The following is a 21,925-nucleotide window of genomic DNA, read 5'->3' on the forward strand; positions in this document are numbered from 1 at the left end:
CTGATTAATAATAAATATTGAGTCTCTTTTCATGCTTTATGGGCCATTTTTTATTGATTATTACTTCCCCTTCTTCTGAGCCTTATGAACGAAGAAATTTCGAAGAATAACTAGGTACCATGTAGGATACTAATATAAAACACTAAAAAATGTTTTCCTATCTACACAAAGATACTGAGGAAGATGTAAACTTGACTGCCTGGTACTGAAGACTTCTTTTTAAGGTGTTTGTATTAAATTGCTAAGTAGTTGACAAAGGGGAATTATTATTTAGGATTTACTAGATTAATTTTATAATTTAAGATTCTAAAAAGCATACCAGATGTGTATGAGCAAGTGAAATGATTAAACAATAAGTATGACATTTGTTGGACAATTAATTTGTTCTCTTCAGTGAACACTTTATAGTCTTGTACGTACGAATTGCCTCTTAATTTTATAAAAATCTTCTCTTTATGTGTTATTTGCAGAATGAGCATAGAAAAATAGAGGGCAAAGCATTTCCGGTAGATTATTACTTATATTGGAGGTTCCTCCTTAGGGAAGATTTGTTCATTTAGTCAGATTGTATTTTCTGAGCACTTTTGAGTGAAACATTCACTATCTAAAGGGATGTATAAACCAATAAATAGAGTTAATTCTACCATATGCATGTAGAAAGGAGGTGCGTTTGAACTAGTCTTGAAGGATAATTAGAGGTTAGTTAGATGAAAAAGCTAGAAAACAGTCCAGGCAAGAGGCACATACAAGTGTGTGACATTGAGAAAGGCCGTGTTCTGAAAATGAGAATGTCAGTGTTTTAATACTGAAATTTGCAAGAGCAGGTTGGGGCCGGATTGAGAATGTTCTTGAATACCAAGTTAATGAATTTGGACTTTATATTGTAAAAAAATAGAGACTTAGTGCAAAGATTGACTCAGGAAAGTGATGCCATTAGACTTTTATTAAATAAGAAAATTCTGGAAGCTGTGTAGAAGATGGATTGGTAAAAAGAGAGAGGGAAATGAGGGACTGGGAATGGACTGACAAGGACTCACCTGAAGTTGATAGTTTGAGCAATTAAGTAGCTTATAATGATATTAACTAAAGGGGAGGCAAGGAGAAGACTTGTGTGAACAAGATGTGTTCAATTTGGATATGTCTGTTGTCTGTGTTGTATTTAGATTAAATAAGAAAGCTAAATTGTAGGTACCCATGTCCATGCCACATTATTTAAACACATTTTGTAGGTAGTAAGAGAATTAGCAATAGCAGGAACTTCCTAAAATATCTTTATCCCCCTAGGTTGCATTTCATTCTTACCCTTTCTCATTAGTTTTTTGTTGTTGTTGATTTCTATGCTGTGTTTAAATCTTCTGCCTCTTGAGACTAGATTATCCATTCTTGTATTTTTGTCCTCCTTTTTTCCTGCTGTCTTGTCACAAATAGTATAAGGCCAGCAGCTTTAAAAACATCTGATAAAATTCCTCATTTTATGGGCTTAAATTTTATCCAGCTCTGGATATGGGAAATCCATATGCTACGTCTTTTATCTAACTTGTGAAAGCTAGTACTGTGCAATGTTTGTGCAAGAACTTAAATGTCATATGATGCAAAGTAGACACCTGATGATAAAAGAACAAGGTCAATACTCATTTATTTTGTGTATTTGGAGGGATTTTATACTCTTCATCCTGTCACTGAGGAAATAAGAAAGCAATTTACCTCTGTATCTGGGGTTTAGCACTTTTGGTAGCACGTAGTAGGTAGTTATTTATTGGATGAATGAATGTGCCTGTGTCTCTTCCATGTAGTACAGGAAGAGGTGGCTGTGCTCCATCAGCTAAACCTGTAAGAGTTCTGGATCATCTATCTCCTCATGACTTCGGGACTTAACTCCTGTTTTCAGTCTCCCCCCCCCCTGTAATGAATCTGTCTTGCAAGCATTTAAACATATTCAAGTCTTTCCTGTCTTTAAAAACAAAACTAAACACTCTTTCCTCCCTCTTTTGTTTGATCCCCTTAAGCTTTTACTGACATGTTTTTGTCTCTCTCAAGCCAGATTTCTTGATAAACTTATTTGTGTTATTAAATACTTTCTCACTTCTTGTTCACTTTCTTAGCTTCTTGAATCTGCCATATTTGATGTTGACCACTTCCTGTCTTTTCTTTCTTTAATGTAGCACATTTTTCTGGGTATTCCTTAACTTTGCAGGTTCTTCCTCTTCTGCCTGTTTGTATTCCTCAGAGGCCACTGTTCTCATTCTACTCATAATCCCTGAGTGATCTAACCTCCTCCTTTAGATTGGCGCTATCGCTGTGTATATACTGATTACCTGTTTATCTCCAGCACATGCCCGTTTTTCTGAGCTCCAGACCTGTAGGTCCTGCGTCTTTACTTCTGTGTTTCACAAACAGTTCACCTGTGAACTCCTCACCTTCAACTCATTAACTGTCTTTCTTTACCTTCACCTGAACTTCATCCATTAATGGCATCACCATATAATTCTGTTCCTCAGGCCAGAGTTCCCTCTTCTTCCCATTCCCCCCCCTCGCCATTCTTTGTTATTATTCTAATAAACTAGTTTTAAACTCTTTGAGCATTTCTCTTAATTGTTGCTTGTACATTACAGTTTTCATTAGTATAAATTCAGGAGTTACTGGGCACATTTGATTTTTTTAGGCTATTTTTGTACCAATTACTGATTAATATCAACCTAAAATAATAAGATTTTAGTTTACATGATTCAAAATAAAAATTTGTGGAAGTTTATGTTTTACCAAAGATGGTTATATTCAGTATTTCTTGTAAACTCATGTATTATTTCTTTAAACAATAATCAGTTCTCTGAAATGAAAAAAACCTCATAGTTCCATATAGAAAGTGATGTATCATTATTGATATAAATAAATATGTTTGGCTCTGCTGAGAAAATGATGTAACTTCTTGCCATATCCAGTCTTTTTCACCATCACATGCTCATTTTATTTCTCAGTCTGCTTTAAAAACAGAAACTCTCTCATACTTCCATACTTCCGTCCACCTGGTGGTGTGGCCATTGTGGTTGGTTAATGTAGTAATAATTGACTTTAAAGCTTAAGTCTGTGAGTAACAGATTCAAGTGAATGGCATCTTCATTTGCATTCACATAATACCTACAGAAAGGCATAGTTTAACAAGTTATAACAGGTTTAAGGCAGTAGAATTTGTTCTCATGAATTGACTACTGGATTTATTGACTAATTGAAAAATTATAATTGAAGTTGCAGATTATTCTGACTTTTTACCCAAAAAACTTTTTTTAGTGAACTTTTAACAAGCAAGTTCTCATGCTGGCTTTGTTCTCTTTTTGGCTTAATCTGATATTTAGAATAAAATAGATTGTTTCAGAAGCATAAGCAATAAGGAGCAATGATTTTGCTCTACAAAAATGATTTTTGACTTTTATACATAGTATTTACTTTACCTTAGAGATGCTCAGATCTCATACTATCTTTTTGGGCCAGTGGGCTGCTTCTCATCTGCATTTGTTTTTTCTTTAGATATTAGGATCAAGGAAGAAGAACCTGATCCTGAAGAGTGGCAGCTCAGTGGTGATTCTACATTGAATACCAATGATCTAACACACTTAAGAGTACAGGTGGTAGATGAAGAAGGGGACCAACAACATCAAGAAGGAAAAAGACTTCGGAGGGTGGCTTGCACCTGTCCCAACTGTAAAGAAGGTGGTGGGAGGTATGCACACATGAAAACATCCTTTTTTTTTCTTTTAAGACTGCTAATATATCATTATCCTAATTTTTGAAATTATTGCATGCCATGTCACTTAATCATGGGAAATTATTCATTACATGATCATTTTGTGTGTCTATATGTATGTGGCAGAAAAAGTTAGAGAACAAAATATATGAAATAGAATTCTCAGATCTAAGTGTCTTTTTAAAATCTAAAATTAGTTTGCTTTAAAAAAAAAAAGGTATAATAGATACCATTTAATAGGTCCATATCAGAGTTTGTTTGCAAACCAGCAATGTGATTTGCCTAAAATCAAAAGTTGATTCTTAGCTTGAGAATAGCAATTATATAAAAATAAGTTCAGAAGTCACTGATAAGAGTAATGAGCCTTAATAATGTAATTTTTAAAAGAAATAGAACTAATATTTTGATTCAGTGTTAAAAATAAACATTAAGACAAAACAGCACTATCGGAGTAAACTCAAAACAGATGAGTGAATTATATTAAACATGGATGGGTTAAACTTAATAACTAAGGGATTGAGATTCAGATCATATTTCAGAAATATAAAATCCAGCCTTACGTTGATTATATAAGAGGCATCTCAAATAAATTGGCACAGGAATTTTGAAGATAGAGGGATGGGAAAGATTTATTAAGCAAATGTTAAAACCTGGATAGCAAATGTTAACTATCAGACAAGGTAGGATTAAGGTGAAATCATCAAATAGATAGATAGGGTTATATTTCTCAAGAATATGAAGTTTTCACCAGGAAGACTGAATAGTCTTGGTGCCTTTTCCCCACAACTTTGAAATACATAGAACAAAGACTGAAAGAACTCTAAAGATGTATTAACCAAATCTCTAGTCATAATAAAATGCTTTAATGTACTTCTCTCAGAAATGCACTGTTGAAACATAAAAAATACTATTAGTACAGTTTATGAGCTTGATCTAGTAGAGGCTTTCTGTCTGTCTTTGAGTTGGTCTTACTGATTTTGCACATTGGCCAGCCCGTTTGCAGTAATAATAATGACTAATAACTGCTGACACTGAGCTTACTATGTTCCAGACTCTTATAAGTGAGGAATAGAGAGGTTGAATGACTATTAAGGGCATACACAACTAGAATTTGGACCCAGTTTCTTACTCCAGAGCCTTAATCACTATGGCTGTACTGCTGATCTGCTTCTGTATCTGATCCTTTGATATTTGTATTTACTGGTAATTATTCACTTGTTTGAAATTTTACCTATTCTTTGAAATGTTTTGGTCGTTTGAAATAAGTATGAAGTTCTGGTTAGGCAATAACTTTTCTGAAATTCTCATTTTTAGAAGAACTTTCAAGACAATTCTTGAAAATCATGTCTAATTGAGGGTCAAGACCTGGCCTTTTGTTTTATTTATTCTTTCCTTTAAAATGAAATCTTTTAAATTTCTCTTTATTGAACTAACATGCTTGTAAAAATTCAGAAATACAGAAGAGTATTAAAAGAATACCACAGTCCTGGCCCACTTCATGATAATCATTGTAACATTTTTATATTTGTCCTTCCAGACTTTACATATATTTTTAAGTAGAGTCATCTTATTTTCACTGTTTTACATGTCTGCTCTTATTTTGAAAACTTTTGTGACCATATTACCAAGTCAGTATAGAGTCTACATCAGTTTTTTATGGCTGTAGAGTGTTTTTACTGTACTGATGTAAAAGAATTTAACATCTTCATGGGAATTTTATTGTTGTCATGCTTATTGTTACACATCTCTACACATTTGTCTGATTATTCATCAGTATATGTTGGCAGAAGTGGAATTATTGGCTCAAAGGGGGGTTGTCTGCTAGAAAGGCTGTATCAATTTATACTTCTGCCAGTGATATGTGAGAATATCTTTCCCACATCCTTGGATTTTATCATTTTTTTTATTATGTCTCGCATTGGTGTTTTTTTTAATTAAAAAAATTTTTTTAAATTTTATTTTATCATTAATCTACAGTTACATGAAGAACATTATGTTTACTAGGGTCCCCCCATCACCAAGTACACCCCCACACAAACCCCATTACAGTCACTGTCCATCAGCATAGTAAGACGTTGTAGAATCACTGCTTGTCTTCTCTGTGTTGCACAGCCCTCCCCATTCCTCCCCCCCCACATTATAAATGCTGTAATACCCCTTTTCTTCTTCCTCGTCCTTATCCCTCCCTTCCCTCCCATTCTCCTCAGTCCCTTTCCTTTTGGTAACTGTTAGTCCATTCTTGGGTTCTGTGATTGTGCTACTGTTTTGTTCCTTCAGTTTCTCTTTGTTCTTATACTCCACATATGAGTAAAATCATTTGGTATTTGTCTTTCTCCGCCTGGCTTATTTCACTGAGCATAATACCCTCTAGCTCCATCCATGTTATTGCAAATGGTAGGATTTGTTTTCTTCTTATGGCTGGATAATATTCCATTGTGTATATTTACCACTTCTTTATCCATTCATCTACTAATGGACACTTAGGTTGCTTCCATTCCTTGGCTATGGTAAATGGTGCAGCGATAAACATAGGGATGCATCTGTCTTTTTCAAACTGGGCTGCTGCATTCTTAGGGTAAATTCCTAGAAGTGGAATTCCTGGGTCAAATGGTATTTCTATTTTGAGCATTTTGAGGAACCTCCATACTGCTTTCCACACTGGTTGAACTAATTTACATTCCCACCAGCAGTGTAGGAGGGTTCCCCTTTCTCCACAACCTGCCAACATTTTTTGTTGTTTGTCTTTTGGATGGTGGCGATCCTTCCTGGTGAGAGGTGTTATCTCATTGTGGTTTTAATTTGCATTTCTCTGATGATTAGCGATGTGGAGCAACTTTTCATGTGTCTGTTGACCATCTGAATTTCTTCTTTGGAGAATTGTCTCTTCAGCTCCTCTGACCATTTTTTATTTGGATTATTTGCTTTTTGTTTGTTGAGGTGTGTGAGCTCTTTACATATTTTGGATATCAACCCTTTATTGGATCTGTCATTTATGAATATATTCTCCCATACTGTAGGATACCTTTTTGTTCTACTGATGGTGTCCTTTGCTGTACAGAAGCTTTTCAGCTTGATATAGTCCCACTTGTTCATTTTTGCTTTTACTTCTCTTGCCCAGGGAGATATGTTCATGAAGAAGTCACTCATGTTTGTGTCCAAGAGATTTTTGCCCATGTTTTTTTTCTAAGAGTTTTATGATTTCATGACTTACATTCAGGTCTTTGATCCATTTCGAATTTACTCTTGTGTATGGGGTTAGACAGTGATCCAGTTTCATTCTCTTACATGTAGCTGTCCAGTTTTTCCCACACCATCTGTGGAAGAGACTGTCATTTCCCCATTGTATTTCCATGGCTCCTTTATCATATATTAATTGACCATATATCTTTGGGTTAATGTCTACAGTCGCTATTCTGTTCCACTGGTCTGTGGCTCTGTTCTTGTGCCAGTACCAACTTGTCTTGATTACTATGGCTTTGTAGTAGAGCTTGAAGTCGGGGAGCGAGATCCCCCCCACTTAATTCTTCCTTCTCAGAATTGTTTTGGCTATTCGAGGTCTTTGGTGTTTCTATATGAATTTTTGAACTATTTGTTCCAGTTTGTTGAAGAATGTTGTTGGTAATTTGATAGGGATTGCATCAAATCTGTATATTGCTTTGGGCAGGATGGCCATTTTGATTATTTTAATTCTTCCTAGCCAAGAACATGGGCTGAGTTTCCATTTGTTAGTGTCCTCTTTAATTTCTCTTCAGAGTGTCTTATAGTTTTCAGGGTATAGGTCTTTCACTTCTTTGGTTAGATTTATTCCTAGGTAATTTATTCTTTTTGATGTAATTGTGAATGAAATTGTTTTCCTGATTTCACTTTCTATTTGTTCATTGTTAGTGTATAGGAAAGCTACAGATTTCTGTGTGTTAGTTTGGTATCCTGCAACTTTGCTATATTACAATATCAGTTGTAATAGTTTTGGAGTGGAGTCTTTAAGTTTTTTTATGTACAATATCATGTCATCTGCATATACTGACAGTTTAACTTCTTCTTTACCAATTTGGATTCCTTGTATTTCTTTGTTTTGTCTAATTGCTGTGGTTAGGACCTCCAGTACTATGTTGAATAACAGTGGGGAGAGTGGGCATCCCTGTCTTGTTCCTGATCTCAGAGGAAAAGCTCTCAGCCTCACTCTGTTCAGTATGATGCTAGCAATGGGTTTATCATATATGGCCTTTATTATGTTGAGGTACTTGCCCTCTATACCCATTTTGCTGAGAGTTTTTATCATGAATGGATGTTGAATTTTGTCGATTGCTTTTTCAGCATCTATGGAGATGATCATGTGGTTTTTGTCCTTCTTTTTGTTGATGTGGTGGATGATGTTGATAGATTTTCGAATGTTGTACCATCCTTGCATCCCTGGGATGAATCCCACTTGGTTGTGGTGTATGATCCTCTTGATATATTTTTGAATTCAGTTTGCTAATATTTCATTGAGTATTTTTGCATCTACATTTATCAGGGATATTGGTCTGTAATTTTTCTTTTTTGGGGGGATCTTTGCCTCATTTTCGTATTAGGGTGATTTTGGCTTCATGGAAGGAGTTTGGGAGTATTCCTTCCTCTTCTATGTTTTGGAAAACTTTAAGGAGAATGGGTATTATGGCTTCTCTGAATGTCTGATAAAATCCCGAGGTGAATCCATCTGGCCTGGGGGTTTTGTTGTTCGGTAGTTTTTTAATTACCGCTTCAATTTCTTTGCTTGTAATTGGTTTGTTTAAATTTTGTGATTCTTCCTTGGTCAGTCTTGGAAGGTTGTATTTTTCTAGGAAGTTGTCCATTTCTTCTAGGTTTTCCAGCTTCTTAGCATATAGGTTTTCATAGTAGTCTTTAATAATTCTTTGTATTTCTGTGGAGTCTGTCGTGATTTTTCCTTTCTCGTTTTTGATTCTGTTGATGTGTGTTGATTCTCTTTTTCTCTTAATAAGTCTGGCTAGAGGCTTATCTATTTTATTTTTTCTAAGATCCAGCTCTTGGTTTCATTGATTTTTTTCTATTGTTTTATTCTTCTCAATTTTGTTTATTTCTTCTCTGATCTTTATTATGTCCCTCTTTCTGCTGGCTTTGGGCCTCATTTGTTCTTCTTTTTCCAATTTGTTAGACTATTCATTTGGGATTGTTCTTCCTTCTTTAAGTATGCCTGGATTGCTATATACTTTCCTCTTAGAACTGCTTTCACTGTGACCCACAGGAGTTGGGGCATTGTACTGCTGTTTTCATTTGTTTCCATATATTGCTTGATCTCTGTTTTAATTTGGTCATTGATCCATTGATTATTTAGAAGCATGTTGTTAAGCCTCCATGTGTTTGTGAGCCTTTTTGCTTTCTTTGTACAATTTATTTCTAGTTTTATACCTTTGTGGTCTGAAAAGTTGGTTGGTAGGATTTCAATCTTTTGGAATTTACTGAAGCTCTTTTTGTGGCCTAGTATGTGGTCTATTCTGGAGAATGTTCCATGTGCACTTGAGAAGAATGTGTATCCTGTTGCTTTTGGATGTAGAGTTCTATAGATGTCTATTAGGTCCATCTGTTCTAGTGTGTTGTTCAGTGCCTCTGTGTCCTTACTTATTTTCTGTCTGGTGGATCTGTCCTTTGGATTGAATGGAGTGTTTAAGTCTCCTGAAATGAATGCATTGCATTCTATTTCCTCCTTTAATTCTGTTAGTATTTGTTTCACATATATTGGTGCTCCTGTATTGGGTGCATTTATGTTTATAATGGTTATATCCTCTTGTTGGACTGAGCCCTTTATCATTATGTAATGTCCTTCTCTATCTCTTGTTACTTTCTTTGTTTTGATGTCTATTTTGTCTGATACTAGTACTGCAACACCTGCTTTTTTCTCCTAGTTGTTTGCATGAAGTATCTTTTTCTATCCCTTGACTTTTAGTCTGTGCATGTCTTTGGGTTTGAGGTGAGTTTCTTGTACGCAGCATATACATGAGTTTTGCTTTTTTATCCGTTCTGTTACTCTGTGTCTTTTGATTGGTGCATTCAGTCCATTTACATTTAGGGTGATTATTGAAAGATATTTACATATTGCCATTGCAGGCCTTAGATTTGTGGTTACCAAAGGTTCAAGATTATCTTCTTTAGTATTGGGTTTTGCAATTTTTTAAGACCTTTAAATTCTGACAGAAGAACAATGCTCAATATTGTTTTTACTTAGTATATTTTTTTACTTTGTGAAACTGAATGTTTTTTTGGTGTGTTATTTTACCATTTTGAAATTTCTTTTGTGAATTGTCTGTGAATCTGTTAATTTGTGTTTAACTATCATATGTAGAGATATTTTTTCCCCAGTTTTCTACGTTGCCCTTCAGCTTTGCAAAATGCAGTTACAGAAGTAAAGAAAGAGTTATTTACATCAAGTTTGCAAACTTTTTTTAGTACAGAATTTTTAGCTGGATAGTCTTTATGGGATGTCTTGTTTATCATGCTATTATGTCTTTTCTATTCCAAGGATTATAAAAGTGTTCACATTTATTTTTCCTAGAACTTCTATAAGTTCGTTTTTTAAAAACTTACTTTTAAGCAATCAAAATTGAAACTCTTAAGGAAAAAAAATGCATTGTTTCTTAGAGCTCATTTGAACCAAATTCAACCAGTATATGCATGGTAAGCACAATTGTATCATTGATTATCACTACGTCTAATTGATAGAAGTATAACATATAGAGTAAACTCAAAATATTCCAAAATGATCTGCAAAGGTGTAAGAGAGGTGGTATTTAAAATATTTTAGAATAATGTACTTTTTTCTCAACCATATTCTTAAAATCAAAAAGAAGAATCTGTGTTAGGTGGTTTCTTTAGAGAACTAAATTTCTTTGTTTACCTTCTTGAACAAGGTGTAAAATATAATTAGGTGTCAAAAATTGTATCCATTTGATCATCTAGCTAGTTCCAACCACCAGCCTTCAGAAACTTTTGCTGTAGTGGAAGAAAAAAATAATTTTAATAAAATTAGTTCTTAAAGGCATTACTGTTATGTAGGTTTTGTGTCAAACATCAATCAATATTTTAATAAGTTGCTCTGCAAAATCCATTTTCTTCCCTGTCAGCATTTCAGTTTGTGTCCTGTTTGTCCCACCGCAAGCAAAAGAAAAACTTGATTTGCTTAACTTTATTCTTAATCTCTTTACCGAGAGTTTAGCTTTATTTATTCTGTGTCACTCTATCTTGACATTAAATTGTTGGGAACAAGTTTAGGCATTCCAGAATAGAAACTTAAAATTATTAGTTTTTCCAGGTTATATAATAGTTATTAGTTGTTTGATTATTAAAGTCAAGAAAAAGATGTGGGGCTTAAATCTTTTATTACTTGAAGTTTGTTGAGAAATTTACTTTGGTTCTCTTCATTCCTTCCTTCACATCACATTATCATAAATCCATATCTAGCATATCTAGATCTTTTCTTGAATAAAATATCCTTTTTAAATAAAAACTTGGACCCTGGGTATTGGGTTTTTCCCTTAAATTATATATTTGTGTGTGCCACTGTCCCCATTTTTTTCTTTCTTAGATTTCTGTCCCATTTTCAAACAGTATTTCTTGTTTTCCTGTAATTTAGTGGAAAATACCATTCCTGGCTTCTTGGTTCTTTGAGAACCCAGATGGATTTGTTGTAATTTGTCACAATCTTGAGCTTTGTTAGTGCTCTCAAGGTAAATAAGTTAATAAAGTAGCACTTTTGTGTTTATAAAAAATACATTGACTCACCTGAGTGGTAGACTTAGAAAAGAGGTAAGAAATCATGAGTACAAGAGTGAACTGAATTGGGTCTCTGTGAAATTGCTATGGTGAACACTGTATGTAAAATTGATTTGTATACCAGTAGCCACAAACATTGCTTTTTATCTTTGGGCTATTTAAGAATAAAATATAATTAAATTAAAAGGCTACATTGGCTAAGACTTTGGCATTGCAGGTGAGCCAGAAAAGTCTGTTTCACTCAACCCAGCTCTTTGAAGAGAGTTGTAGAAATTGGGGGTGGACTGGAGCAGAAACTAGAATTGTGTAGATTATGACGTCCTTGCCCTTGAGACAACAGCATGACTCCTCCTTGTCTTTACTTATGCTATTCCTCTGCCTGGAATGCCTTCCCTCCTTTCTATCTAAATCCTACCCACCTCCTCCACGAAGCCTTCTCTAACTACTGGAGCCCACATTGATGTCTCCCTGTTCAGAACACCTATGGCATCTAACAGCCAGCACTGCACCGTTTAGCACTGTTTGTCCTATGGCAATTTCACATGCTACTGAGTGTGAGTACATTAAAATATAAATGTGGGGAAATAATACGTTTTTTTCCAATAAAGTTTGAAAAGCGATAGGGGTATTATATACAGGAGGATTTGTAGGCTTAAGGAAAGTTCACAGGCTGTTCCTAGGGACTGTGAGATTGGGGGAGGATAGAAGTTGGGGGTCTTAAGTGTACCCTTTTTTATCTCAGAAACATTACATTACAAGGTTTATATAATACAGTTTTAATAATGGATGAGTCTAAAATGTTTCTTACAAACTCATGTATTCAGTAAACAGCCTAATTTTTTTGAGCTTTAGTAAAACATTTTCTGTAGTAGTAATGCTATTTGAATATCAGTTATAGAGTCAAAGAGTTTCTTTTTGCTTAGGCTAAGATACCTGTGTTAACTCATCTAATAAGCCACATACCTCCCAAACCCTGTTTTTGGTATCAAATACTGAAATGGAGCAAATGTTAAATTTTGTGCTGTGGAGAAACTGTATTTTATTATATCTCTGATGTGTAATTTTGGGTTTCTTTGCATGGTTAGTATGAAGGGAATTTTAATACGTTAAGTTTGATTTATATTATATATAATATATATTATATATATAGTACTAAAGGAGCTAAGACAATAGCTTTGTCTAGATTTTTTAATTCAAGTGTATGTGCAGGGTGTGGACATACAAATATATGAATAAATATGCTTAAATCATGTTGAAGTCTGCTTAAGGTGCTTACCTACCTTTTAATTCTGTGATTATTTAGGCATTCACTCTTGGTTTATTTGCTTTTTAAATTGGCTGACATCATGACTCTGAGAAGACTTTAATTTCTCATACAACTAATTTCAGTCGATGGGGCTTATGTATAGAATTTGTGAATAGTTCTGACAGAATGATAAATAGCCTTATTATATATTCTTTCTGATGTCCTTTTAGATTATATAATTTTTGAACATATTTATATTAAGACAATGATCCCATTAATCCTATAGTAAAATTAATAACTTAAGACTTTAAAGATTCAAATATAAAAATTTATTTAAATTGATTTTACATGGTCTTGGTTGCTGATTGACCTCATGGTGATGTCTTCTATTTAAATTTCAACATGGGGATATATGATATAACTGGTAATATCCATTTGAGTATTTTCATGTAAGTATATATTCTGTGTGTGTTTTATAGAGGTACCAATCTTGGGAAGAAGAAGCAACACATTTGTCATATACCAGGATGTGGTAAAGTCTATGGGAAGACCTCACATCTGAGAGCACATCTGCGTTGGCATTCTGGGGAGCGCCCTTTTGTTTGTAACTGGATGTTCTGTGGTAAAAGATTTACTCGAAGTGATGAGTTACAGAGGCACAGAAGAACACATACAGGTTACTAATACTTACTTTTAACAGACAAAAGTAATTATAGGGCTACATACTGCCTGGAAAGTTTTTTTCAGCACTTCTTACTTGAATGGACTCTTAAAATATGACCGATTATATCGAATTTTTGTCTTTAGTAATACCAGTTTAAAAACACTTAATTCCAGACAAGCCGGTATGGATTATGCAGACTTTAGTTAGCTTTTTTTTTTTAAGTTAGTTTAGGTGGTTACCTTTTCGGTTTTGTTTTGACATTACTGAATTTCTTAAGCCCTATTTATGCTATTACTGTGTTAACCTTCTAAATTAGTTGTCTGCTTCTACTCTTGATCTGTCTTATTTATCCTCCTCTTTAACACTATAATAAAGAGTAATTCCTTTCTTCTGATAAATTCAGGCATTTCACCTTTTCTCTTGTTTTAATATCTGTGAGGTAAGCAAAAGATTTTTCATTGAGGAATAGCCAAACATTGTTGATACCATAGCATTTAATTATTTTTACATGGTGTTGTGTGGTTGGAATGACCCAGCCTTTTAATATATCTTACAGCTCGTTTTCTCCTGCTACCATGTAATGATCAAAGTGTTCAGTCTGTGCCCAACACTGAAGAATTGAAAAATATATAATGTATATACAATCTCTAGAGAGCTTAGAAGAAAGAAGTTGGTGAAATGGAGGACAGTATGAATTTTGAAACCTTCTAGATCCGAATTCAAATCCAAGTTCTCTGTTAGATGAAGCAAATAACCTGATTCTCCTTTTACATCTCCAACACTGGCTTTAAATATATAAAATAAACTGAAAATAAACTGAAGTGCTTAGTAGTACATAGGTGCTCTACTTGTTTTAGTTTCTGTCTCATCAGGTAGGTAGTCAGGTGAGCATAACTGGTTTGAAACTAAAACAAACAATACAAGAAAGTAGATAAAGTATGCTCAGAAGCAAGGTCACGATTGCTTGGGATAGTAAGACATTTTGGGGCAATGAGCTGGGTTAGGAGACCTTAAAGGCCCTATAACAAAATTTTCCTATGAAATTTCTTTAGCAGGATGTAAAAATAATGTAAAAAGAAAGAAAAGGTCTATATGATTAAATAAGTGTAGGAAACTCTGGATTAAAGCGGGTTACTATAGTACTTTCAAGGCAGCACCTTTTAGGTTTTTTTTAAATGAATGTTTAATTTTTATAATTGAATCTTAGCACCATGCATCTCAGAAGTTGGGGGATGGTAGTGTGTGTGTAGCAAATTGTACCATTTGCTGTGGAGCATCTAACTAATTCTCTAGTTCTCTTCCAAGAGAAACTTTGGGAAACATCTTCCTAGAAGAATAGAATAGTATGTGAATAGAAGAGGTAAGAGGTCATTTGACATGAGTAAAGAGATTTATATAACACATTTCTGTTAAGTAGGATTAAGCCACATTATGGAGGTCCTTGCAATTTAGGCAGTGGAGAATGAGAATATAAACTGTTTAGTTATCTGTGAATTGCTCTTGCCTTCCCATGCCACTTAGTACAGTGGTGAAGTACTGTAATAAACTTTGGTATTTAAAGAAGGTGGTCTGATGTTGATTTGTTGGATTGAAGAGGGAAAGACTTAGGGTGTCATTGCAATATAGAGTTAGAGGTGCTAGAATAAGAAATAAGACATTTAAGAAAATACCAGATTTGTTGATTGATTGATTTCTCTGGATTCCTTTTAGCTTGACTTTTTACCTTATCTTCCAAGTAATCCTCTTACATAGTAGGTTTTTAACATAATAGAAAGTCAGTCTGTCTTTTGTACTAAAAAAAAGTATTTTGTTCATGCCTGGAAGTAAATTTTAGGCATTAGGGTCTTACTAACTTTAATGTCATGATATAGTTAGCTTGTTTTTGATACTGATTGTTCCAGCTGAAATCAAGTGAGCTAGCTATCTCCATTGTTCTTGGGGTTATGCAATTTTATTGGACCAAAGCTTGTGTCCTTGCTTAATCTAGAAATACTCTGTGTGGTTGAATTCAGATTTAAGAGTTAAAAGTTTAGTATCATGGATATGACATAATACTATCTTAAATACAGCTTAAAACAGTGTATTTTCTTTAAAGAGGTATGTTACAGTTGGTCATTTTTTAGCTGAATGGTATCTTGTGACAGATGTTTCAAAGTCAACTATTAGCATAGTTGAGGTTTTAAAATATTACCTTAATATCAGTTGGTAATTTATTAAGTTTGAAGTTTGCTTTTCATCAAAAAATAAAGATGACATTTATTTTGAGGGAAAATATTCTGAGAGAAATCTCTCAGTGGCAGCTCATGAAACCAATATGATTATTGTACTCTGCTCCCTGTCCCAACTATCAGTGATGACCTATTTCTTCTTCAGTGAATTAGCAGTGTATTATGTTGAATTTAAAAAACTAAGTAACTGAATTTTTGTCTTAACAGGTGAGAAGAAATTTGTTTGTCCAGAATGTTCAAAACGCTTCATGAGAAGTGACCACCTTGCCAAACATATTAAAACACATCAGAATAAAAAAGGTATTCACTCTAGCAGTACAGTGCTGGCATCTGTGGAAGCTACACGAGATGATACTTTGATTACTGCAGGAGGAACGACACTTATCCTTGCAAATATTCAACAAGGTTCTGTTTCAGGAATAGGAACTGTTAATACTTCCACCACCAGCAATCAGGATATCCTTACCAACACTGAAATACCTTTACAGCTTGTCACAGTTTCTGGAAATGAGACAATGGAGTAAATATTACACAAATACTTATTCATTGTGGTTATTTTTATACAGTAGTGAGAAGAATATTGTTCCTAAGTTCTTAGATATCTTTTTATTGATGTGCAAAACTTTTTGGATTGACAGTAACTTGGTTATACAGACACTGAAATGCCTTACTTTGTATGATATTCCATAGTATATTAAAAATGGTAAAATTGCATGGGTTTTGTAGGTACTTTTGGAATCTAGAAGAAATGAAATTTTACCAAGTTATATAAAGAGAAAATTGAATTTAACAATGCGAATGGTAGTCTAACCAAATGCATCAATCCTGTGTGGTTTAGTGTAAAAATGAGAACATGTTGGTATTTATCTATTGTAAGATAAAAAAAGTTGGTGGGTGAAAGAAATCATGTTATGATTAAAAAATTTTTGTAATTTTCTTGATGACTGGAATTTTTATTATGCATAACTGACAAATCAAGTTTCCAAGCAAATGTTACATAGTGTAGGCTTTACTTAGCTTTATCGATTTGTCATTTTGAAGCTAATTATTTTAATTAGGTTAACTATGTACAATATTTTAAGCATTACTCTTGTAAGATTTTGAAAACTACATTTTAACATGGAACTCTAGGGATAGTCACCTTTTAAATCCTATTGAAAAGCCATGTTTAAAGATTTAATTTGCCAAAATAATGTCTTGTTAATATCCTTTCAATAATGAAGTTGGGCAATATAACCAATGTTTAAAAAAAAGTTTAAAATGTATAGGTTGAGGCATTTGGGTGGTAAGAAAATGTTATAGTGAATTATCCCTTTTCTTGAATATTGGAGGACCAAAACATAAGGTGTATTGCGTCTTAGCAGTGATTTTTTTAATCCAATCTTGTTTCCAAAATCCATTATGTCTGCCAGGGCCTTAAAAGCCATCATGTAAATTACCAGTAAAGTATAACATATGCAAACATAACAAAATCACTTCCATAGTGACGATACTCCAACTATATGGATGTTAGTCATAGTAAACTAGAGGTTTTATGATATTTTTTTAAGTCTTTTTTTTTTTTTTTTTTTTGTCTAGGTAGTCAGTCTGCACTTAAATATCAACCATTTTCCTTTTTCGCTTCTTCCCTTAAAATTTATATGTATCCAGTACATTTAATTGAGAAATGTATGTTTTTTTATTCTGTATTTTCTTTTTATTTTTTAATTGTTTATATTTTCAATTATTAAAAATGTACAAAATAAAGTTTCATTGCTGGTCTTGTAAGAGCTATACAATTTTCATAAATGTATCCTATAACTGCAGCAGTTCACCTATTTCAAAAATTTGGAATTCTGTTCATTTGTTATTTTTAAGACCACCTCAAATTTAAAGGCTACCTTATTGTACGTTTAAAGTGTATCATAACAGTGTGGTAGTTAATAAAACACTATTTTTTTTTCTTTTGAGTTTGTTGTATTCCTATGCATTTAAAATACTTAAGTGGTTATGGGGTAAGAAGATCTGTGTCATTTAGTTTTCTTCATTTAGCCTTTTATTTGCAGATTATTGATTTTAGACTGAAATTAATGAACAGGTATATTAAAAAGGGAAGAATAGAGGCAGCAGATGACTAATTTTTCACCTAAGAATTAGCTTATTAAATAATAAATAAAAAAAAAATCTTTTAACTCTTAGCCCACACTGATTCATAAGTTTTATCAATCTATTTTGCAAACCTTTTTTCAGTTTCCTGTTAAAGCAGTGCAGAATATTTTGATTTATCAAAAACTTGAATTTACATTTCAAGATTGTTGAAAATAATAAAATAAGACGGTCTTTGGTTAACTATGGCAAGAGTTATTTGAAAAGGTTATGTTCTGAAATGTGTATTTTCTAATCATGAAAAAACCAGGGCAGGAGGAAAGGAAAAATTAACAGAATACTAATATGACTGAATTTTAGATATTTTTAAAATTAATCCAGTTACTTTCCACATGTATGTAGTGGGGGTAAAGATTTCCATTGTCTACTTTCCAGGCCCAATCTGATACTTTCAGTAATATCTTCGAATGCATAGGGCAACTCTGGATACACATATAAACACAAAGATTTTCTAAACGTGACCCTTGAGTTTGTGCTGTGAAATAGGAAGTATTGCTTGGAAGCTTAGAAATTAATCAGTGGAACATAACAGTTATTTTTAAATTACAAGGATTAGAATTTGAGTCTTGAAACGCCTTTTAGATAATTTTTATTGCTTAGGATGTGTGAAGAGGATTATGTGAAGAGATTGCTCCTTGAGCAAATACCCATTAAGTCAAGAGATTAAAAAGCTTTTTAGAGTGTGATAGTAGAGATGTTTTTACATACTGTTGAAAATTTACAGTAAGTTTATAAAGTGTTTCTGATCATGAGTGTCCAAGCATATTTTATCAGTTCTTAGTACTTTAATACAATGAAGAAAGTAGTGTTGAGAATTATTTAAGTTCTCAGATTTTGAGTGCCCACTAGGAATATACCAGAAAACTTTGAATCTTTACCAAACAAATCAAAGTTAGTATTCAATGTCTCCCTAGGAAATTATTTCTATTTTTTTATTTAAAAATTTCTGAGTATACTCTGGAAACTTACCATTTGAAGAATTGTAAAGTTTTTTCTAATTGTAGAGTATTAGTATCATGTATGAGTATAATATTTCTTAGTGTAAGTATACTCCTTAATTGGTGTTTTCATCAATTATTTTTGTAAAGTCTGTAGTTAGTACATAGCATTACATACAAATAATTCCATAATCAGCATGCTCATCTAGGGTACCTAGGGTGTCTATACTCTGTGTACCTCAATTTAAAGACAGCACCACTTAAGAAAATTACATTTTCTGTAGATCAAAACTTAATGACTTTGAGAGGTAATTAAATAAACCAAAAGAACATAAAGCTTTAGAGTACACCTATTGCAAAAAGGTGCCCTATTAGTAACTTTGAGCAAAATAGTGAAACTGTTTAAGATAATTTAAGCATAGTGAAAAGGCTTAAACAGTGGAAAACTATAAGTTGAAGTCATGTTAAATATATTTCATAGAAAATTCTTAGCCAGTGTTTATCAGAGAATGCTGGGAACACTTAAAAGTCCACATGCCTTGCTCTATCCTTGACCTATTAAATCTACATTTCTGAGGATGGAGAGTATATATTTCATAACAGATTCTCAAGTGGCTGATAAACATTCCTGGATTAGAACCACTTAAATAAAGCAAGCATCTCCTTAATTGTAGTTAAGGTCCTAAAACTACACACCCCAAAGTTTTTGTTCATTAGAATTTTTATTGTATTCAATATTGTTTGAAATGGGTTATTACTAATAATGCTTTTTTAAATACATAAATTGACATGGTCATGCTATTTATTAGACAATTTGGTTTTCAGTTTTAGTATGTTTAAAACTTTGTGTAATAAGTGTGATAATGAGCATAAAACAAATTGGTTGATACCTTGGAAACAAGATTTGATATCTTGGTGAAATCACCTCTATTTCTTTCAGAAAGATAAACTGATTTGACCCCTTGCTTTGTTCAGACAAATTTGTATATAACCAAATATGTTGTGGTAAATATGTATTAATGGCAGATACAAAGTGCTCTGGAAACTTAGAAGAGGGAGAATTCTGCATGGAGATGTCTGGGAAACCCGGGCAGTGATACCTTAGGAGTGATAGGGGAATATGTGAGACATAGAGTGGAAAAGTTTTGGAGGAGGAGGGGTGTCAAATTGCAAAGGAGTTAAGAATTTAATCTTTACTGGTGATTCCTAATCTTTCTGGAATCATAGATGTTAGAAAAATGCATGTCAAATTCATTCAAGTCCAGAGTGTTCAAATACTACATGGGGGTCTGTTTGCAAAGGCCTGAACCTTGGAAAAGAGTTGCACTTAAGGAATTTGTCGAGGAAGTTACCAAGAAGGCTGTCATAGATAATACAGAAAATGTTAAGGTAGTGATGAACATCAGATGCAGTTAAGTTGGATGAAAAGGCTGTTGATTTTGGCAGTAAGGAGTTCCTAGTGATCTATAGAAGCAGTTAAGAGTATTTGAGTAAAAGACTCGTTGAGGGTACAGGGGATAGGGCTATGGAGGCAGCAAGCCTAGATTATTAAATTTAGTGGTGAAGAGAAGGGCCGATGTGTGGCTGAGTCAGAAAAGAAGAAACTTGGAAAAATTTCTCTATGAAAGTGACACATTTTATATTGATACTGAGGAAATAATGAGTATAAAGTCATTTAAATGACCTCAGCTACCCAGAGGTAACCGTTGTTTACTTTGGAAATGCATAACAAAATTGAACTTTAAAAAAGCTGCATGGTATGCTGTCATGTAACATCCATAATAATTCATCATTGTATATTTAAAATAGTTTTTTAGTAGTAAAAATATGCTGAATAGGGGTCTCTATTTCCTTTACCTTTCTGTTCCCACACCCCAGCTTTCAACTCCCTTCTCTTCTAAACCCATTTTCCCCCTTCTAAAGCCATATTATGTTACATAGTAGATGTGGGATACTGGGTGTGTATTTCTTACCTTCTTAAGTCCTTTTCATCATCCATAAAAAGGATAACAATGTTGTGAGGATTAAAATGTAAGCATTTAGCATAGTGCCTGGCTGGGACTCAGTATTTTTTTCCCCACATTTCTTTGTTAATCGGAGATGGTGTTTTTCTGTAGTGAAAATACTAGTGTTTGGGGGTTCTAACTATTTCACTGTGGTTCATGTGCGGATTGCTTCACAATTGACTTTTAAATACAAAAACGTGAAAAGAGAACTGTAGAATCTTAAATTGATAGTGGACTTCACTACCTGTGAGCAGGAAGATGAGCAGAAGGGAAGCAGGATACCTGAGCAGGCTAACCACAGCTTTATGGTGAATTGAAGAGACTTGATCAAGGTCCCACAAAGAGGTAGTAGCAGAGTTGAGATTCAGCCTCAGTATTTTACCCACCCTGATCTCTGCTTCCAATTTTGGGCTTTCCTCCTTACAATTCAACATGCATGGAGCCCAGGACCCTTTCCAATTCTCTCTCAATAAAGACTGGTGAAGAAACAGCTCAAGAAAAACAAACACCAAGGGGATCTCAAGATGACGGCGTGAGTAAGGTGGCAGAAATCTCCCAAAACCATATATATTTTGAAAATACAGCGTATAAAACTATTCCTTAAAGAGTGAATGGAAGATACAGTACACGAGCCAGGCTACATTTCTGAGACCCCAACAAAGGGACTGCTGTTGATGGAAGTATGCCTAAGGCTAAGTAGCTGTCACCAGAGAAAAAACCACAGCAAAAAAAGTAGACCTACCAAATACTAACTAAAAGCAAAATAAAATCAGCTATGCACAAAATCAGTCAAGGGAAACAAAGAATACAGAATAAAACATAACATACAAAGAGTGGAGGAGGAAGAAAAAGAAGGGAGAGAGAATCATCAGACTTTATAATAGCATAAGTGAGATAAGTTCAATGGTTAGATAATAAAGAGGCTTCCCTTGAACTTTGGTAACCATGAATCCAAAGCCTTCAGTGGCAACGAGTACAAATCTATCGATAATCACCCTAAATGTAAATGGTCTGAATGCACCAATCAAAAGACAGAGTAATAGAATGGATACAAAGCAAGATCCATCTACATGCTGCCTACAAGAGACCTCAAACCCAAAGACACACAGACTAAAAGTGAAGGGATGGAAAAAGATATTTCATGCAAATAGGGAGAAAAAAGCAGGTGTTGCAGTACTAGTATCAGACAAAATAG

At 33.8% G+C, this 21,925-nt stretch overlaps 1 protein-coding gene across 2 annotated transcripts in view; it reads left to right on the top strand.

Moving 5' to 3' along the window:
• Positions 1–17,583, top strand: part of SP3 (Sp3 transcription factor) — a 64,672-nt gene extending 47,089 nt beyond the window's left edge. For both annotated transcript variants that reach the window (XM_037020624.2, XM_037020625.2), the window contains 3 exons: positions 3,523–3,715; positions 13,229–13,425; positions 15,849–17,583. In XM_037020624.2, the coding sequence (XP_036876519.1) occupies positions 3,523–3,715; positions 13,229–13,425; positions 15,849–16,165 (707 nt within the window). In that variant the 3' untranslated portion in view covers positions 16,166–17,583. The remainder of the gene's footprint in view (positions 1–3,522; positions 3,716–13,228; positions 13,426–15,848) is intronic.
• The last annotated feature ends 4,342 nt before the right edge of the window (positions 17,584–21,925 follow it).

Source organism: Manis javanica, chromosome 12, assembly GCF_040802235.1.
Source record: "Manis javanica isolate MJ-LG chromosome 12, MJ_LKY, whole genome shotgun sequence".
In the NCBI taxonomy this organism is placed as follows: domain Eukaryota; kingdom Metazoa; phylum Chordata; class Mammalia; order Pholidota; family Manidae; genus Manis; species Manis javanica.